Below are 22,069 nucleotides of genomic sequence, written 5' to 3' on the forward strand. Positions count from 1 at the left end.
CCTGCCTGGACCTGCCGAATCTCAGCAGACCGCGGAAACACGGCCACTCCCTTTCTCCCTGCCCCCACGGTCGTGTTCATCCAGTCTCCGCGGTCTCTGGGCTGCTTAACGGGTCTTGGACGATTATTCTAGGAAAAACAGTTAAATCTGTAGGACTCGGGCTATCAGCTCCCCAGGAAAAGATTTACAAGCGCAATTCAGGAAAATAAACTGAGGGCCTTAGCTAAGTATGGGTACGTGGGCGGCGGCTCCACGTTTAAAGGAGACAAACGCAAGGGAGGCGCTCTGGGGTTATTGATGGGGATTACTTACCTGACCCTCACATTTTCCCTGGAATACTCCTAAGTACTGCAGAAAGTGTTCAACTCCTAGGGCAAAGGGAGGGGGATGGCAAGTGCTGTCCTCTTTCAGGCGGCAAGCCTAAAACAAGTATCCTGAGACCCAACACAATTCTGCCCCAAACCAAGTGGCCCTTACCATCATTGTGTGCCTTTACAAATAACCAATATTTTAGGTTTTAAAATTCTCTCTTTAAAAAATTGGCTCCATCAAGCTGCAGGCTAAGCTCTTATTTGACCCCTTGTGATCATAGTGGGGGAAATCTGGTAAAATTTAAGAGAGATTCTTTCCCCAAGATTTTCCTTATTTTACTTCAAATCTTTTTCATTTATCACCCAAGACATTTTCTTTGTTCTCTCAAGACTGATTTTAAAATTTTTCTTTAATGGATGACAATGTCTTCCAGAGCCTGCAAAACCGTTACATCAAGAGAGTTACTCTTGATCTCCCAAGCCTGACTGGAATTCCGACTCCATTAATGCTTTGCAGTGAAAAGTCTGCTGTTATTAAGCAAAATGTGGGAGGCTGGGATTTATCTTACAATACACAGCAATTTCAATAGCTGCAGCTCTTCTTCCATATATATAAGGCTTCTTTACACCTATGGGCCTCGGTTCCCCTAAGATTCCCCCTTGTATGGCTGCAGAGGCAACAAAAAGACAACCAGTTCTCTTCAGTGAAGGAAGGAGAATGATCAGAGCAAGCCCTCCTGTGCTGTGTCATTGCCTCTGCTTCTCTGTTCTGAACATCCACTCTTCCCTGGCCCTCTCATCTCTTCCGTAGGAGTTTAAAATCCATTGCCCGGTCAGGCCCCGTGGCTTAGCGGTTAAGTGCGCGCACTCCGTTACTGGCGGCCTGGGTTCGGATCCCGGGCGTGCACCGACGCACCGCTGCTCCAGCCATGCTGAGGCCGCGTCCCACATACAGCAACTAGAAGGATGCACAACTATGACATACAACTATCTACTGGGGCTTTGGGGGGAAAAAAGGAGGAGGACTGGCAATAGATGTTAGCTCAGAGCCGGTCTTCCTCAGCAAAAAGAGGAGGATTAGCATGGATGTTAGCTCGGGGCTGATCTTCCTCACAAAAAGGAAAAAAAAATCCATTGCCCCATGTGCAAAAACCATTCTCTAAAAGTCCTTTCTTTTCCTTGTCTCCCAGCGACCTCTCACTCCTAGATCTTCCTTTGTGGGTCATTTTCTAGCTATGGACTGGAACACAGCCAGAATGAGACCTGACATTTGGCATGCTTCCCTCCTTGAGGGGATAGTTGAAGGGGCCAAGGCAATGATCTCGACACCTGGATTTCAATGGCCTGCACTAGCACATCCCTTCCTTCCACCCACCAAGTACACTTGCTGACAACACTCCATAACCTGACCAATATTATTCCAGAGAAGCTGCCAGCTTCCTCCTCTCACTGCTACTTCTTATTTGTCCTCTTTGTTCCCTCAAGGGTGCAGAGTGGGAAGCAATTTCCATCCCATTCTATTCCTGTCTCCTTTCTTAGGTCTCCAGCTTCTCCCTCTCTATCTGCTTCCTCCCAAAATGTTCCTACAGTAACTCTGTCTCTGTTTGCTGTGGTAATTTGATCTCAGAAAGCCTTAAACTCTCAAGTGCACAAATTGTAGGCCTGGCCTATGTCTTTACCCATTACTTATTTCTGAAAATAAATGGCTTAAAAGTGGAGTCAAGTTATAAGTTGTCAGGAAGAGTGACCTTTTCTTCCCTCATCTCCTCCCAGGCCCTCACAGTCACTGCCACCTCTGCCCACAGCTCAGAAACCTGGCCACTGGGTATTGACCATGCATGGACTTGTGCCCCTGAAAAGATCACAGGCACTTAAGGAAGAGATTAAAGTGACAGAGGCTTGGTGATGTTTTTAATGGAAGCCCCCAAGTGTCACATCTCAGGAGGAAAACCAGGGCTCATCTTTTAGCAATCTCGTCATCTTTCAGCAAGGACACCTGCCAGGTTGTCCATTTTGATGTGTCAGGATCATAAGCTTCAACTAATATTTACTCCCTCAATGACTGAGAAGGCAAACAGACAGCCAACACAAATTAGCCACCTTTTTCAAAGACATTGTACTAAAAATGGTACACTCTATATTTGGCACTACAATGTTTTTGTTTCTCACACTGTTTTACTTAGCCTCTTGCCAACATTACTAGTGGGTGGAATGGGATTGCTTAGACTGCTGGCATGTGCTCTGTCTACAAATATTAATGCTGATACCTCAACCACGCCATTATGCATTCCTTCCCTTGGACCTTCACAAACGCCCTATTAAAAAGCAGACTAGCACAGTGATTAGGAACACAGATTTGGAGTCAGTCACACCCCTGCCAGTGACTAACTATGTGGCCTTGGACATGTTACTTAATCTAAGCTTCAGTTTACTCATTTTAATTGGGGAAGACAATATTAAGTAAAACTCATAGAGTTGTTATGATTACATGAGATGATGTATATAAAGTAATCTGCATAGTGACTGACAAGTACATTATTACTATTATTATTATTAAAATGCAACAATTTATTATCATCAGATAACACCTTAGTTGATAGTCTATATATAGCACATCCCGTTAGGTATCAAACACAGATAAGCACCTGTAACTATGCCAGACAGGAAGTCAGTGATGATGGAGAAGATGAGTGTGCACCAAAGTTAAACTTTCCCAATTATTCCTAGAGCTTATCCTATATTTTGAAAACAAAAACCAGTCCCTTTCTATATCACCAAGGAAAAGAGACTTCTGTCATGAGAATTCCTTCAAGGGATTTGTTTCCTCACAAGAGATTCACTTTTTTAGGATACATGAAAATGCTTTAGCAGCAGAGTACAGAACAGTTCCCAAAAATGCTGTAATCTCCAGCACTCAATATAGAGCTTGGCACAGACATATTCAATATTTTTTGAACAGAACTAAATTTCCAACCGGTGCAATTCTCTCAACGAGAAATAGCTTCTTCTTTTCTTTCCCCCTTTCCAAATCTTATATACATTTCAAGGTCCAGCTTAAAATCCACCTAATCCATGCAACATTGTCTATTCTAAACATAATGGCCTTTTTTTCCTCTTTCACAGTCTACCACGTATCTCTGAATGCAGACATGTGTGATTCTTTAATTCATCCAAATGCTTTAATATTATTTCTTTACCTTATTTATAAGCAACCTGCAAGCAGAAGCCATGTCTTACATTTCCGTATATTCTTCACAGTGTAGGAAACCTTACAGACTCTCAATAAATAAGTGATGATTGTTTCATTTTCTTCAGATCCTTTTTTAGCAAATTCAAGAAGAGCTGCTACAATTCAGGCATGTCGCTTTTGTTGTATATGGACAGGCCATGTCTAATGGAGAGAGGGAATTGAATCCCACTTAAAAAGTTGCTGGACTCTAAGAAAGGCTCTGCCCCAAAGTATTATGTTATCACTCTTTCTACTTTATATTATAACTATAAATTATAAAATAAGATATTTCTTGCTTATAACTAACAAGAAAAGTGACATGATAAGAGAAGTGCCAAGATAAGACATGGTTTTGTTTTCCTCCATGCTAGACAAGAACTTTGAAATAGCATCCCTCAATTGTACCCCCGTAATTGTATTTGTAAAATGCATCTATCACAAGGTCATTGGGCACAAGAGCAAAACCAATCACAACACAACCAAATTAAGCCTATAAAAAAAATACTGGCACTCAGTGAACTCTCCTAATTCACAAAAATTTTCCTTTCTCTATTATTAGCGTCATTACAAATCGTTTTGCCTTGGGGAACCAAACAATCTGGTGTCTTTGGGCCACAGGGCAAGGGGCATGCTCATTAGTTTTACCAGGCTTTGGTCTGACCATTATGAGAGTACCTGCCAAATAAGGAAGGATCTAATTTTAATTTTTAAGTTGTATATTTATGTTGTTCCACAAAGTGAGCACATGATATATAATTTAAAAACAAAGACAAATGAACATTTCAGTATTTAGTATGGTCCAAGGTAGTTGAAAAGTTCCATCTTAGGGAGCGTACGACAGATTAAAGATGGCCACATCTTTAATCCTCTTATTGAGAGATGGAAACTAATCCCCTCTCCTTGAATCTGGACTGGAGTTAGTCATTAAGTCTAGTTGTTCTGTTTTCTACATATGTTTTAAATTGGTTATTCTATTTTCCTCTCTTGGTGCTGACTTAGTTCAGGCTTCATCATCTCTCACCTACACTAATGAGAAAGACTCCTAACTGGTCTCCCCCCTTTCAGTCTTGTTGCTGTCAGACTGCTCATTCTAAACAGAGAATGGCTCAATACATATATAATGAATGAACGAATGGAAATTTACAAATTGAGTATGCTGCTTTGTGAGCTAGTGACTTTCCTGTCATTGGAAATGTTGAAGCATTGTACATCTTATCGCATTTTAAAAAAGCAACCATTTTTCAAGTCTCATTTGACTTGATTCTATTGTTACATCATTAGGACCCTCTTATTCCAAAATGAATTAAAAGATCACATTGGAATTGTGTTTAAATTCTCAAAGAGTCTACCTGAAATTATATGTATTGAGCAAAACATATCTCTTCTTTTCTTCACATCCTAGGTAGGAACAACCAAGAATATGTACAGAATGGGCAGGAGAAAACCTTATGAGAAGTGAAAATATTTATAGGCTTTCTTATTTTTGTTGCTTAACTTTGTTCTTATTTTTATTCACATAAAATATTACAAATGGAGGGGAAAAATCCATCTTGTTATAAAGGAAAAAGACTTCTGATCTTTATGCATCTCCAAAAGGAAAATACTTTCCTATATGATTACAGCATTCTTTACAGGTATATAGCATCCAGTGGATGGGGAGAGAAAAAAGATTTCTCATATAACATAACAGCTGAATTTTTTTTCACATTCCCTTCCCTCCAGAGGGAATGCATTAGCTTTTAGGGAGAGATCCTCTAAATTTTTAGTAAAACTAATATATTGTTGATTCTTGACTGAGGCATTTGAAAATTGCCTAGAATAAACAAAGGGACTCAAACTATCTTTGGACAAGTAACCATCAAAAGGGAGAATAGGTTAAAGGGTTGGGGCAGACTGTGTATGTAATATTAACAGATAAAATCAAACTGTTCGATTTTGGAGCTTTGCTTCTCTACCAGTATTCTTGATTGAGATGGCCTAACAAGAATCATAGAATGTTAAAGATTGAGAGATATTTAGAAAGTATCTTACCCAAATTCTTTATCTTTCATTAAAGAAAATGTTTAAACAGAACTTGAACCTCAAGATAAGTGAGGAGGTAAGAAGCATGAGAGTACTATAAGCAAGTCAAGTGTCTGTAACGAGATGAATGATCTTCCAGGGTACTGGAAGAACTTACAGATGTGACTAGAGAACCAAATTTCCTATTTTTAAAAAAAATGCCATTGAACTTGATACAAATTCTTTCAAAATTCTATTATTACTAAAGCGATTGTTTATGAGCACTTGATAATAAAAGGCATTCATACTAGGGACTACTTTGGCTTAACTAAAAACTGGTAACATCAAACCAACCACATAGACTTAAAAAAAATTTCACATGGGCATTTTAGATTTTCATTTGCTAGAATCATTGATAAGGAAAATGCTACGGGTACAATCTGTCCTGAATTCATGGAGACGTTAAACAAAGACCCCCAATATAGCCTTGCAGACAAAATGAAGAAAGGCTGCAAGACAGTGAAGTTAGGTGATTTCATAATTGTTTGAATAACAGTGCCAAAGAGTGTTTGTTAATGGAATGTTTCAATCTGGAAGGAGAAGTCTCGTCGGTGACTGCAGAGATCTACTGTTGGTCTTAACCCACTCAACAGTTTATCAATGACTCAAGACAAGGAAGCATCAAGGGTCCAGGCCAATCCAGCAGCAAGTTGAGCTCTCTGGAATGAGAACAACAACTGCTTAAGTTAAGCCATGTCTCTAATTCACTAATATTAGTATCAATATTCTATTTGAGACTCAATACACACCAGAAATTCATAAGTTTGTATTTAAGCTAATTTCTGGCTTCTGGTATTGCCATTAAAACCTGTTCCAAGTTTCCATTCATCACTTGGGGCCTCTTATTTTAATAGAAAACCTTGTTTGGCCCTGTTTCTCCTCTGTAATTCTTGGGATTTTAGCCATTGAATTAAAAAGATGGGAAATTGGCACTCAAGAATATCCTTGTTCCCAAGAGGGTTTTAGCCAAAACGGTCACTGATTTGGATACTGTTTTTTTCTCTTTCAAAAAATGTAGATATTGTTGAATTGTACCTTGAATTTGAGCTGTTTTCCAAGATATGACCTGAGCTCAGTCTAAGTGAAGGCCACAGTTTGCTTGCTGCTTGGAAAAAACAAACAAATAAATCTAAGAAGAGTCAATTCTCAAAAGTATCCATTCATATATTCAGAGTATGAAGTAATTGTTGGCTTTTGAGGTCCCTCTTGCATCCTGATGCCTTAGCACTTAACAGTTTACTTATATTTCTATACACATTATCTCATTTAATCCTCACAAGAGTCCAATGAGGTTGGTATTGATGAAGAAACTGGATCAGAATCTCCAGGGAGCTTTTTTCCATGCCCCTGTTTCTTGAGATTCTAATACAACGTCTGACTACTATCCATGCATTCCTAATTAAGAATCATACTATTTGGTCTTAAGCTATTAATTTCCAAGTATTTTATATGGGATCCTATTCAAATGTTTTCACAACTACAAATTTCTTTTTCTTTTAGAGAATTCAATTGGATGTTCTGTATATGTTCTTTAAAGGGCTGGCCTCAGCAAAATTGTGATGCAAAATAGATTTGTATTTCATATCCTAACCTCTTCTTTCAGTACCATCTTCCACCTACAATATTCTGCCTAAGTAATGGGGTTTTACAAATGACTTGGACTTTTCTGACATAAATTCCACTCACGTATTCCTTGTGATAGATTTTGTTACATAATTCCTTCAGCAGGTATGTGTATAACACATTATAAGGTAGGTAAAATATAAATCCTCTAAATTAGCTAATTAAGATGTACGGTATTTTCTGTGAATATTAAAAGATCCTTTAAGGCATTTTGATGAGATAATGTTATCTAAAACATTACTTTATCAAAACTCCTTTTAAAAGTTATTTAGAAAAGACTTATAGATTCTTAAATTTTGTAGTAACCTCAGAATTGTCTACAAAGCATCTTTTAGGTAGTAAGATCTAGGATTAAATTCCACTAGCAATTACAGACCCCAAGCCCATGTGAAGGTGTTTAATTACATTGTATGCTTAGATCATGCACCTAGGTAGGGCCCTCTTCTAGTAATCCTGATTGATGTAAAACCAGACTCTGTGACTCAAGATCTAGCTCTACTGTTTATTAATTATGTGTCCTTTGGAAAGTTGTTTAATTTCTCTAAGCATCAGCTTAGGAAAACATAGTCCTTACTACAAACAGTTGCTACTAGACATTTATTGAGATGAAGCTTGTAAAAAATTCATTATATAAATTCTTAATGATTATTAGCCAGAAAAAAGAGTGAGGGGGCAGAATGGGAATAGAAGTATGATGAAATTATCCAAACAATCCTAGGAGAAAGGAAGGATGAGTCAAAAGAAATGGAGAATCCAAGCTTCTGCATTCTCTCTCTTTTTTTTTTTTTTATCACAAGCAAAGAAAGCATATTCTACTTGACTGACAGAATGGAGAAGGAAAATTTTGTACTGGTTCTATTTATACAGCATCTCTGAACTAATGGTCTCAAAAGATCTTAAAATCATTCAGCTTGATGCATCTACAACTTGAAGTTGGTTGATGCCAACTTCAGCTTTTCATCACTGAATAGGAAAAAAATATACACAAAACTCCCCAATAAATCAACACTTTAACTTGTGACTTTTCTTTATCTAAATCTATTGGGCAATTCTCTAATAAATCCACTGAACCAAAGACAATGGAGTGGTAACTTCAATGAAAATATAAAACTGAAGCATAGAATAGTTCAATAATTTACTGGAAACACAGTTGATCTCAAGAAGAACTGGGTAAAAATCTTACTTTCTCTCTTTCCAATTCAATGTTACATCTATTATAACAGAGTTGTCACCCTAGGATATTCAATATCCTTTATAATTAAAATTTCATCATAGCCTCCCATGATTGGTTTTCTACATTACTCTCAAGCTAGTCTAATATTCCTTTGATCCAATTATCATAAGCTCACTTAAAATCTCAACTGTATATGAAACATTTATTGGCTCATAAATTAATGTATACATAGGCTATATTGGACAGCTATGCCTCCTAGGATATGTGGATTTAGTGCTCCTTAAGCTAGCAGGAATTGAGGAATAAAGGGAATTTTCAAATTATAAAAAGTCATTCTTTCCCAGGGTTGATGATGTGTTAAGAAAGTAGCAACAAAACTGATAAAGTCAGTCTGTGAATTTCCTGGGTACCAGGATGAATATTGTATCCCTGGATGAAAAAGCCAGCTATAATTCTGAGAACGTGGCAGTTATAGGCTGGGGGTAGGCACAGAAAATTACCCTTGATTATTCCCTATCCTTTTACCCACCACAATATATTTTGAAAAAAATCATGGAGGGATTCATTGGTGTTACAACAGGAAATGCCAGCTTGGAAATACAGGAAGCAGGAAATCACATTCTTCTCCATACATGTTTTAAAAACTCTTGTATCTTGGTCTAATGAAGCAAGATTTAAATTCAAATTCATCAAGCATTCATATCTAGTATGTGCCAGTCCCAGAGCTAAGAGCTTTCACATATATCACCAAATTTAATTCTCATTAAAGAAATCTTTTAATATGTATCAATAGAGTCAACATTAAAAGTGTATGGAGTAAACTCTGTAGGAAAGCAGGAGCACTTTATAATTCTCCAACAACCCTTCATTCATCATTTATTTTAAAGGCAGAAAAGTTTGAATGTCCAGATACCTAAATCAGGGAACAAAAGAAATGTCTGTAAGTTTAGTGCTTCTCAAGCTTTAGCGTACATGAGAATTTCTCTGTAAGGTGGTACCAATACAACGAGGAAAACTGTACTTGGAAAGATTTATGTGATTTTTAAGCTTAATATTACTTAAACATAGTATTCACCATACACTTATTTTGGAACCTAACCTTTGAGTAATATGTGATTGCATTGTATTTCCATTTATTTTTACCTATCTCTATTCTTTTTTTTATTTTTAAACCTCAGAATTTGTTTTTGTTTGTAAGGAAGATCAGCCCTGTGCTAACATCTGCCAATCCCCCTATTTTTTTTTTTTTTTTTTTTTTTGCTGAGGAGGACTGGCCCTGGGCTAACATCTGTGCCCATCTTCCTCCACTTTATATGGGATGCCGCCACAGCATGGCTTGCCAAGCAGTGCGTTGGTGCACGCCGGGAATCCGAACCGGTGAACCCCAGGCCACCGCAGCAGAGCACATGCACTTAACCGCTTGCGCCACCAGGCTGGCCCCTAAACTTCAGAATTTGTAAAGAAAAATATATTGTCTTAAGTTAGGGTGTCAGAATCACCAGACAATCTCACTGCATTCCTATTAAAAGAAAGGATGTCCATTTTTCGCTGGGAAACTTTTCATTTATTCAACATTTATTGAACATTAACTTCATGACAAGGATTGAACTAAACACTTAACCTCTGTAGCACTTTCCTGGTATCTCTCACATACAGTTTTAATTTACTTATTAAATTAGAGGTAGGTATGTACATATCTTATCTCCCCTGTTCAACATGCTTAAGGACAGAGTTTACTCATTCATGCTACAAATATTGATTGAAGGACTATTATAGATATTCTGCTGGCTACTGGAGACACCGTGGCAAAAGAAATAGACATGGTATTCATTATGGAGTAGTGCAATGAGGGAGATGGATGATAAACAAGTGAACAAATAAATAGTAGGCAAAAAGTGGTAATGTTGTAAAGGAAACAATCCAGAAATATTGATAAAGGATATCTGAAGGAAATATACTTAGATATGGATATCAGGGAAGGCCTTTCTGAAAAGGTGACATTTAAATTGTGACCTGAAGGATGAGAAGAGGCCAATCATAAAAAGAATAGTGAGGAGAGCATTCCTTGCTGGTGGAACAGCAAGTGTGAGGGCACTGAAGTAGGAAAAGCCAGGGTACACTTGAAGATCGAGAGATAGCCAATGTGGCTGAAGAATAGGAAGCAATGGGAGAGTGGTGTAAGATGGGTGAGAAACAACCAGGGGCCAGATCTTATAGTCTTGTATATTGCTACAGAGAGTTTGGATTTTATTCTGCTTAGCCCCAAGTAAGCCATTGTCAGTTTTAAATGGGTGCGTGAGATGATCCAATGTATTTATTTAAAAATATTATCATAATTGCTGTGTAGAGAATGGTATATGGAGAGCAGGGTTGTGGGTGGAGGTGCAGGAAAACCAGTTACAAAGCTATTGCATTCATCCAGGGGAGATAAGATGGTGATGTGGACCAAAGTAATGGTTGTCAGTTGAAGATGGACACCTGTACACTAAATTTCAGAGGAACTAATGAAGGAAAAAACATCTTGGGACCAGTAGCCAATGAAAGTATATTTGCTTAAACTGCTGTAAAAAAGCCTCTTTTGTACACATATGTGCTTTTTGAATAAGTGAGTACAATATGTTCATATATTTTAGGTTTTTAAATGATAAATTTTGGTTATACTTCCTGTGTCATTTATATTGTCTGGTTTCATTAAAGTAGGGTTAAATTTTGGTCTTTTAAGAATATTCATTCCTCTGAGAGCTCTTGAGAGTAAATGAAAGCAGGCAGATTTGGGGGGAGGAGCCAAAATTTGGAGACAGCGATTAGCATGGAGTGAGTTTCCTGTTTTTGTTTCTTCGACCTGAGGACAGGCCATGGTTGTGGCACAGCAGGAGGAAGTTAAAGTTCTGATAGATAGCCCCTTAGTTTCTCTGGCATGAGGAACAAGGGGAAGAAGCCAGCAGCAACCACAGCCATTTTAAAGTGGAGGGATCCTTGAGCGGAGAAAGCCAGAGAAAGGTATCTCTAAATTCTGTACTTGAATTCTTCCTGCACCTCTGCAGACCCCTGAACCACATATACAGAGCTAAGGCTAAAGCTAAAAGGACGAAACTGAAATTTGAACTATTGCCCATCACAAGCAAGAGACAGTTTGTATTTTTAGTCTAACCAAGTTTATTCTCTACTAAAACAAAAACATCCACACCCTTCAGAGGAATATAACAGAATGAAGAGTCTCCAGAACATAACATTTATAACATCCAGGATACAATTCAAAATTACTTAACATATAAGGAACCAGGAAAATGTGATGCACTCTCAAGGGTAAAAACTATCAAGAAGCCAAACCTGAGATGATGCAGACATTGGAATTAGCAGACAATGGACTTTAAAATAGCTACCAAAACTATATTTAATAAGGTAAAGGAAAACATGCTTGTAATCAATGAAAAAAAAAGAAAATCTTAGCAAAGAAATAGAATATATAGAAAAGAGCCAAACTGAAATTTTAGCACTAAAAAATATAGTATCTGAAATAAAATTTTTCTGGGTGGGCTTAATAAGGAGATAGAAACAAAAGTCAGTGAACCTGAGCATAGAGCAATAGAAATTATCAAACCTGAAGAAGAGAGAAAAAGAATTAAAATAAAATAGACAGAGTCTCAGAGATCTATGGGACAATATAGGAACACAAGGAATGAATATTCTTAAAAAATCAAAATTTAACCCTACTATGATGAAATCAGACAATAGCAAAAAGTCTCATATGTAGGTAATTGGAGTCCAGTAAGAAAGGAGTGAGAATAGAACCAAAAAATATTTGAGGAAATAAGGACCAAAAATTTTCCAAATTTGGTGCAAGACATAAATTTACAGATTCAGTAAACTCAGCCAACCCCAAACAAGATAAATTTGAAGAAAACCACAAATAAGCACATCATAGTCAAACTTCTGAACTAAAGATAAATAGAAAACCTTGAAATCAGTGCCCCTTGCCCCAAAAAAGAGCAAGAAAAACAACCATGTTACAGAAAGGGAACAATGACTCAAATGTCTGTAGACTTCTTATCAGAAACCATGGAGGTTAGAAGACAGTGGAATAAAATTTTTAAAACACTGAAAGAAAAAAAAATCTATCAATCCAGAATTCTATATCATTAAAAAATGCAAGAGGGGCCGGCCCAGTGGCGCAAGTGGTTAAGTGCGTGCGCTCCGCTGCGGTGGCCCGGGATTCACCATTTTGGATCCTGGGCATGACGCACCGCTTGGCAAGCCATGCTGTGGCAGCGTCCCATATAAAGTGGAGGAAGCTGGGCATGGATGTTAGCCCAGGGCCAGTCTTTCTCAGCAAAAAAGAGGAGGATTGGCAGATGTTAGCACAGGGCTCATGTTCCTCACACAAAACAAAAAAAAATGCAAGAGAAATAAATACATTTTCATAGAAAGGAAAACTAAGAGAAATCACTGCAGCAGACATGCATTACAAGAAGTGTTAAATGAAGCTTTTCAGGTTGAAGTAAAAAGATATTACAGGGAAACTCAACTCTATTCTTTAGGAACAAATTAATAGCACTGAAAATGGTAAATGTCTGAATAAATAGAAATGACTATTTTTTCTTTTAATTTCTCTAAAATACATAACAACTTTAATCGAAAATTATAACTTTGTCTTGTAGGGTTAATATTTTGTGAGATTTAATACAAATGAAAACTGTAGCATAAGCAATGGCATAGGAGGAGCTAAATGGTCTTATATGGTTGCCAGTTTTCTACATTTTATGGAAGTGGTACATTAGTAACACTAAGTAGACTGAGAAAAGTTAAGATGTATGCTATAATCCATAGAGCAACCATTAAAAAATACAAATAGATATATCTAAAAATAGGTATATCTAAGAATTAAAAGGGATTCTAAAGAATATTCAAATAATTCAAAAGACAACAGATAAGGGGGAATAGAGGAATGAAATCAGAGGGGACAAACAACACACAAATAATATAGTGGAGGACACAAATTCAAACGTATCAATAATTACACTAATGTTACTGGACTAAATACTTCAATTAAAAGACAGGGATTATCAAAATGGATAAAAGAACAAGATCCAAAAATATTCTTTCTACAAGGGCACACTTTAAATTTAAAGAAACAGAAAGTAAATGGACAAAAAGGGATATGCCATGCAAACAGTAAACATGAGACTGGAATGGCCACTTTAATATCACATAGAATATACTTCAAGAAAAAAAAAAGAGTATTACCAGCAACAAAGAGATATTTCATAATGATAAAAGGATCAATAAATCAAGAAGTTTGTAATAATCATACACGTTTATACCTAATAATAGAGCCTCAAATGTATGAGGCAAAAATGGACACAATTACAGGGAGAAATACAATAATAATAAAGATTTTAACACTGCTCTCTGAGCAACTTATAGAACTAGACAAAAAAAGTCAGTAAAGACATGGACAATCTAATAATAATTATTTATATTTATAAATTACTACACCTGTCAACTGCAGAATACACATTCTTTTCAAGTGCACTTGGTACATTCAGCAAGATAGACTGTATGCTGGGCCATAAAACAAGTCTCAATAAACGTAAAGAGATTAAAACCATGTCGAGTATCTTCTCTGATCGAAACAGAATTATTTAGAAATCAAAAGCAATAAGAGGGCCGGCCCCGTGGCTTAGCAGTTAAGTGCGCGTGCTCCGATGCTGGCGGCCCGGGTTCGGATCCAGGGCGCACACCGACGCACCGCTTCTCCGGCCATGCTGAGGCCGCATCCCACATACAGCAACTAGAAGGATGTGCAGCTATGACATACAACTATCTACTGGGGCTTTGGGGGGGAAAATAAATAAATAAAATCTTTAAAAAAAAAAAAGCAATAAGATATTCAGGAAAACCACAAACACTTGTAAATTTGAACACACTCCTAAGTAATCAATGGGAGAAAGAATAAGTTATAAAGGAAATTAGAACATATTTAAAATGAATAAAAATACAACATATCAAAATTTGTTGAATGCAGATAAACAGTTCTTAGAGGGAAATTTACAGCTTTAATTTTTATGTTAGAAAAAAATGTCTCAAGTCTGTAGAAATCTACCTAAAGAATTTAAAAAAGAGCAAAGTAAACCCAAAGTCATTGAAGAAAGCAAATAATAAAGATTAAAGTAGAAATCAATGAAATAGAAAACAGAAAAACTAGCAAATATATCAACAAAGCAAAAAGCTGGCTCTTTGAGAAGATCAACAAAATGATAAATTCCTAGCTAGACTGATCAAGAAAAAAAGAGACAGAACACAAATCACCAATAATAGGAATTGAAGAGATGTGATCACTATAGAATATACACACATTAAAGATGAGAGAATATTATTAACAATTTTGTGCCAACAAATAAAACAAATTGGATAAAATGGACAAATCCTTTGAAAAATGCAACTTAAGATTAACACAAGATGAAACAAAAAATATAAATAATGTTTTCATTTTTAATTACAAATCTATTAAAGAAACTGAACTCATTATCAAAAACCTTCCCAAAGAGAAAACTCCAGCTACAGAAAGTTTCATTCAAAGAAGAAATAACATTAATATTACACAATCTTTCAGAAAACAGAGGAGGAAGGAACACCTCTTAAGTCATTTTATTGGGTCAGATAATACCAAAATCTGATAAAGACATTACAAAAAAAAAAAAAAGAAAGAAAAAAGATGAGAAAACTACATACAGATATCTTGTATGAACACAGATGTAAAAATATTTGACAAATTATTAACAAATTGAATCCAACAATATACAAAAAGATAATAATCATATCTAAGTGGGGTTTATCCCAGGAATGGGAGGTTGTTACAACATTCAAAAATCAATCAGTGTAATTCACCATATTAGTTAGGAGAAAACCTTATTTTCATTTTAATGGATGGAAAAAATTTTTTTGACAAAATTCAACAACTACTCATGATAAAATTCTGAGCAAACCAGAAAGAGAAAGGAACTTCCTCAATTCGATAAAGAATTTATGAAAAATCTATGGCTACCATAATAGTTAATGGTGGAATATTGAACACTTGCCCACTAAAATTGGAAATAAGGCAAGGATACCTGCTCTCACAATTTCTATTCAATATTATACTGTAGGTCTTAGCCATTGCAATGAAGGAATAAGAAGAAATATTAAGCATAAAGATTGGAAGAAAGAAGTAAAGAGTCTCTATTTCCAGAAGAAATGATTATTTACATATAAAATCCTAAGAAATTTTACATAGCTGATTTCCAAACTTATAAAGCTACGGTATCAAGACAATCTACTATTGGTGAAACGATAGACATATGGATAAAAGGAACAAAACAGAGTCCAGAATGAGGGTCACGTATATATGGTCCATTGATTTTTGACAAAGATGCCGAGAAAATTCAATGACAAGAGTAGGTCTTTTCAACAAATGTTATATTGGATATTCGAATGGATAAAAATAAACCTGGATACTTACCTCATACTATTCACAAAAATTCACTTGAATGAATCATAGAACTAAATCTAAAAGCTAAAACTTAAAAACTTCTAGGAGAAAACTCTTTGCCCACTTGGGGTAAGCAAAAATTTCTTAAGTAAAACACAAGAGACATAAATCTTAAAACAAAAAATGACTTACCCACATCAAAATTTAAAACACTGGTCTTCAAAGGACACTATTTAGAAAATGAATGGGCAGGCCACAGAAGAGGAGAAATTATCTGCAATACATATATCTGATTTAGGACTTGTATATAGATGTTTACAACTCAATAATGGGACATGCAAACTAATAAAAAAGGGCAAACAATTTGACTATACTTCATAAAAGATGACATATAAATAGAAGCACATTAAAAAGATGCTCAACATGATTAGTTATCAGGGAAATGCAAATTAAAACCACAATGAGATAACAGTTCACACCTATTAGAATGGATAATATTAAAAAGGCTGACAATACCAAATGTTTGTGAGGATATGAAGCAAGTGAAACTCCCATACATTGCTAGGTGAACATGTAAAATTGTGCAAATACTTTGAGAAACAATTTGCGAGTTTCTTAAAACATATATCCACCATAGAATGCAACCAGTCTACTCACAGATATGAGAAAAATAAGAGAAAAATAACATATATCCACACAAAAACTTGCACACCAATGCACATAGAAGTCTTATTCACAATAGCCAAAAATTGGAAATTAAAGGTCCATCAACAGGCAACTAGATAATAAAAATGTGATGTATCAATACAATTGAATACTACTCAACAATGAAAAGGAATGAACTACTGAATATACACATGAATGAATCTCAAAATCATTATGCTGAGTGAAAGAAGGCAGACACAAAAAGTTCATATTGAACAATTCTATTTACCTGTTATTCTAGAAAATGTAATTATAGTGACAGAAAGCACATCAGTGGCTCTCTGGGGCCTGGGACAAGGGGACAACAGGAAACTTTTGGGGGTGATGGCAATATTCTGCATTCACACCATTGAAGTAGAGACTTCAAGAGTGTATACAATCATAAAAACTCACAGAATCATATATTTTCAAAGGATGCAGTCTACATTAGGTTAACTATAATAAAGTTGATAAAAATAAGTAAAGCCAGATACATTAAGAATATCACTATAAAAGTTGAAGGTTCTTAAACCAATGTGGATACTGGCCTTTTGTTTTTTATCCTGACCAAATTATCTGGAAGTTTTTGATAGCAATCTTAAAAGACAAAGGAAAAAAAAAGGAAATTATTCCCTTTCCTTAACTGCATATATAGTTGCTTATCTAAATTTAGATTATTTAATATCTTGGGAGATTCTGAGGATTTATAGTTTCTATGTAATATTTTTGTATTATTTTAGATGTAAAACAAACTCTATTGATGTTATAAACAGAAAATAAAATCTTGAAATATAAAAATTGATTTAAGTTTCTTCTGGTCTTGGATTTCTAAAAACCCCAAAATAAGCTGTTGAATAGAAGAATATTCAGCCATTGTATAGACAAAAAAAAAAAAACCCTTAAATAAATTCAATCAAACTGCTCTAAGGCACAACCTTCAATGGGGCATTTCAAGAGAACTATAGATAAAATATTGATTAATTCATAAATGAATTACACAATGAAAATGGACAGCATACTTTAGAGGAGAGGCAAATTTGAGTGAGGCAGACAGCAGCTGAAATGTGCCTCAACTACAAATTAAATTTTCACAATGTATCCCTCTGCTCATCTAAATAGGTTAAATAATGAATGTCATAGCTACAAATATGAACATGAACTACTTTCAACTTCTCACTTATACAGATGGTAAATCTTCTTGTTTGCTGGTAAAATCAGTATGAACAAAATATTATGAAAGACACCATATAAGAAGCAAAGGCTGATGCTTATGCTCTCAAAATTATAAGGCTCTTTTCTCTCCACAGAGATTCAAGGAGCACCATCACAATTCAGACCTATTTGATTTTTAGTTGAATGGAAGTTGAGAGGCATCATTGGCCACCAATTGTGATTCACAATGCACTAGAATACATACAGCATGGCTATAATCTTCCCAATACATACTTAAATTAATCCTTGGTGATAGAGGACGTGAGCTTGGGAGATGCATTTAATTTTAAACACGTTAATAATTAACTCTCTTGCTCAGGCTTCATTAATCTTAGGAAGATATCCTTTAAAGGCTTTGATGGAGATGTAGAATGTGCCCTCCTTTTTAAGAAAGAAGTCAAATGTAAAATCGTTTTTCTGTTACATGATGTTCTCCAAATCAAAAGAGCAGCAATGGGAAACTAGACCTGTTATTAACTTCCTGGGTGTCGATGTTACTTGTAGGCACTGAGTTGGGGACTAGAGACAATCTGGCTCAGTTGGTAACTTGCAATTAATTATTGGACCTGATTGCATAGTATTTTTAGCATTTTACAAAATAGTCCTAAATGTGGCTAGAAATAAGGACCAAAGAGAATTATGTCTGAAAGAATAATTCATGACCCGCAACTATTACAGAAGTAGATCCAGCAGAGAGATTAAGACAATACTCTTAATCACAATCATCTACAGAAGGAATAAGCCACTATTAGAAGCAGAGAGCACAAAGCGATGTTTCTGGAGTGATAGGAACTATACAGTGGAGTAGATGGTTAAGAGCAATAGAGAGAGTTCTAATGTGTCATTTCACAAGTATGAGGAAATAGGCAAACATCACTACAGAACTTCGACGGATCTGCAAAATACAAAAATATTTAGGAGGAAAAACTGGCATTTTTCCTTGTGAACGCTCAACTTGCTCAGGTGTTCTAAGGCAAGATATTCTGATAATTACTGTCAGAATGTGTAAGTAAGGAGGATGGACCCAAAATCCACACTCGGTTAGAACATTGTACTTCTGCAGCATCCTACTGTACCCAGAAAATTTCTGAAGTGATCTCTACAGAAGTCAGGAAAATTGTGATCCCCAAATATTCAAACAACTGACTACACCATTTAAAGTTGGAAATATGTTCCTTCCCTCCACCTAAGAGACATCAGTCCTTTAATTAGCAACTCTTCTAATCTTTGACTTTTTCTTCTCTATTAGCCTTCGGTCCACTATATACAAACTCACTCAGGTCTCCTTTATCTTTAACAAGAAGCCCCCCAATATCCCAATCTGATATCCCCCTTTTTGAAGGTAATTGTTTTTAAGGATACTCAATGGTTCCATCTCTGTTGTCTTAACTGCCTTCATTCTTCAATTCACTGCTTCTCCTCTAACCACAATTCTGAAATTGCTTTTGCTAAAGTGTTCAGTGACATCATATTGACCAGCCCAATAAACACTTGAGCAATCCCTTACTTTACTTTTCTGTGACATCCTACAACTGCAACCAACCTCTTTTTTCTTGAAACTTTCCTCTTTTGATTTGAATAAAGTATCCCTTCTGGGATTGTTTCCTATATCTCCTACTGCTTCTTCTCCATTAGATTGTGGACTTTCATTCTCTTAGACCTTTAAACGTGGTCCACAAGATTTTGACCTTGTCCCTCTTTTTTTTTCCCTTCATTTTATACATTGTCTATAGATAGTTTCATCCATACTCCAGGCTTCATTGATCACCTTTATGCAGATGACTCAAAATGTATATTTAGAATTCAGACCTCTCTCAGATCAACAAATTCAACTGACTACTGTCTACCTCTACCTAGAGGACATTTCCAAACTGAACACATCATTTCCATGAACCTTGATATCATCTACTTATTATTCTACTATATCCCTCACCTTTAGTAATGAAGCCCTATGAAGTCTACCTTTTATATCTTATCAAATTCCTTCCCTCTAGCCTCAATTTAAACATTTACAATTTCCTACCTGGATATTTTAATAGTAGTTTAATTTCCTTTCCTCCACTATAGCCCTGTCCAATGGATACTATATAATATCGCTAGTAATGTCTCACCAAAATTTAACTCTGATAACGGAACTTTTACATCTTAAACTCTTTCAATTTCTTTCAATATTTTTTCTGATTCTTAGAAGTAAATTTTAGAAAAATAGTTGGCATGTTAGGGTAAAACAGTAATCCCACTGGAATTTTTATTGACACAGGGCCAAAGCTGACTAATTCGGGGAAAATACACTTTTGTAATATTCCGTCTAAGAATACATTATGCCACTCCATTTATATAAGATTTTAAAATATTTTTCAACAAAATTTCACACTTTTCCTTTGCATTTCTCATTAACATCATTCTTAGGTATTTTATGTTTATTGCTCTTCTTTACGAGATTTCTTTTTGCCATTTTATTTTTTGCTATTGGCAAATATAAAACCTATAATTATGTGGCTGTATGTCATCTACCTACGCACATTTATATGATTTGATGCAAGATAACTTAAATAATTTTTTCAATGAACTTAGTCTGATTTCCTAAGTACACAATTCTCCATTCTTAATGCACATAGATATTAGTGTAAACATAATTTATGTAGTCATATTTTCAAAATCTGGAAATAATCCAAATTAGAATACATACTGTTACTGGAATGTATATAGTCACTAAGATTATTCTGATACGGCCGGTCCCTTGGTGCAGCGGTTAAGTGCACATGCTTCGCTGCTGGTGGCCCGGGTTCGGATCCCGGGCCGCACTTAAGCGCTGCTTGTCAGGCCATGCTGTGGCGGCCTCCCACATAAAGTGGAGGAAGATGGGCACGGATGTTAGCTCAGGGCCAGTCTTCTTCAGCCAAAAAGAGGAGGATTGGCATGGATGTTAGCTCAGGGCTGATCTTCCTCACAAAAAAAAAAAAATAAAAAGAAGATTATTCTTATAAATAGTTTATAATATCTTAAGATCTATGTAAAAATATTAAGTGATAAAAGAGCATGAATTTTTTTTTAATTTTATTTATTTATTTTTCCCCCAAAGCCCCAGTAGATAGTCGTATGTCATAGGTGCACATCCTTCTAGTTGCTGTATGTGGGACGCGGCCTCAGCATGGCCAGAGAAGCGGTGCGTCGGTGCGCGCCCGGGATCAGAACCCGGGCCGCCAGTAGCAGAGCACGCGCACTTAACCGCTAAGCCACGGGCCGGCCCTAAAAGAGCATGAATTTAAAATGTATATACTTTCCTAAATTTCACTATATTCTATAATAAAGATAAATTCATTTTATAATAAAGCACCATATATTTATACATGATTTCAACTATTTTTAAAAATATGAATAGAACATGTTTTTTAAAAAGAGTTGTAAAAACATATAATTGTGACTATACTTAAGTGTTGGGATTATAGATGATTTCTTCTTTTTCCAAAACGCCTGTGATGATCATGTGGTACTGGCTCCCTATCTCCTCATGATATAATATAAAATCCTAAGCACTGCATTGAAGGATCTTCTTAATCTGATTCTTATTTACCTTTCTAGCCTCAACTTATACCTTGCTTACACATGTACAGTATGCTCTGGCCAAATCAAACTATTTTCATCTCCTCTTATGCTTTCTAATTCCTCTGGGCCTTTATTCATGGTTTTCACTCTGCTTTAAATACGCATTCTCCACTCTACCTCCTTGCTTCCCAAATCATCCATTAATATTCTACTAAAGAGACATTTTATATGGGAAGATTTCCCTGCTTACCCCCACCCTCCATCAAACACCATACTGAGTTAGTTGCTTCCCCTCTGTGCTTCCTAGGTAATATTTGTTTCAATTGCAGCTTGAATCTGTTTATATTATAATTGATGGTTTAACTGTTTATTGTTGAGATATTTTTTAATGTTATGGACTATATCTTATTTGTCTCCACATTTTGAGTGTCTCATGCTCAAAAAAGCACGTTAAATAAAATGACTAGAATAGAGAAATGTAGAAATTGTTCTATGTCAAGTAAAGCCACAAATACCACCTTTAATAAAGTCTGATTATCTGAATGTTATAAGGGAAAGCATATGCTCTCTTGGTTCAGTTACTAAGTATTTCATAGTAGATCTGATCTCTGAATTATTCTTTTTCCAAAACTAAAAATAAGAGATAAGAGACTTAACTCTCCCATCAAGGTCTGGGGAAATAGTAAGATACTGTTGTTTTCAAAAGAAAAGTAATCCAGGGGTAGGCCTGGTGGCGCAGCGGTTAAGTGCGCGCACTCCGC

General features: G+C 35.8%; 1 protein-coding gene across 1 annotated transcript in view; it reads right to left on the minus strand.

The window, feature by feature from the left end:
* The window catches only part of LOC106803529 (protocadherin alpha-C1), a 40,019-nt gene that overhangs the window by 286 nt on the left and 17,664 nt on the right, over window positions 1-22,069 (minus strand). Inside the window, exons 3-4 of the mRNA XM_014795259.2 lie at window positions 313-420; window positions 1-128 (exon numbers count right to left, since the gene is read on the minus strand). Of these exons, the coding sequence (XP_014650745.2) occupies window positions 1-128; window positions 313-420 (236 nt within the window). The remainder of the gene's footprint in view (window positions 129-312; window positions 421-22,069) is intronic.

This window comes from Ceratotherium simum, chromosome 4 (assembly GCF_057802395.1).
Source record: "Ceratotherium simum simum isolate JZ-2026a chromosome 4, ASM5780239v1, whole genome shotgun sequence".
In the NCBI taxonomy this organism is placed as follows: domain Eukaryota; kingdom Metazoa; phylum Chordata; class Mammalia; order Perissodactyla; family Rhinocerotidae; genus Ceratotherium; species Ceratotherium simum.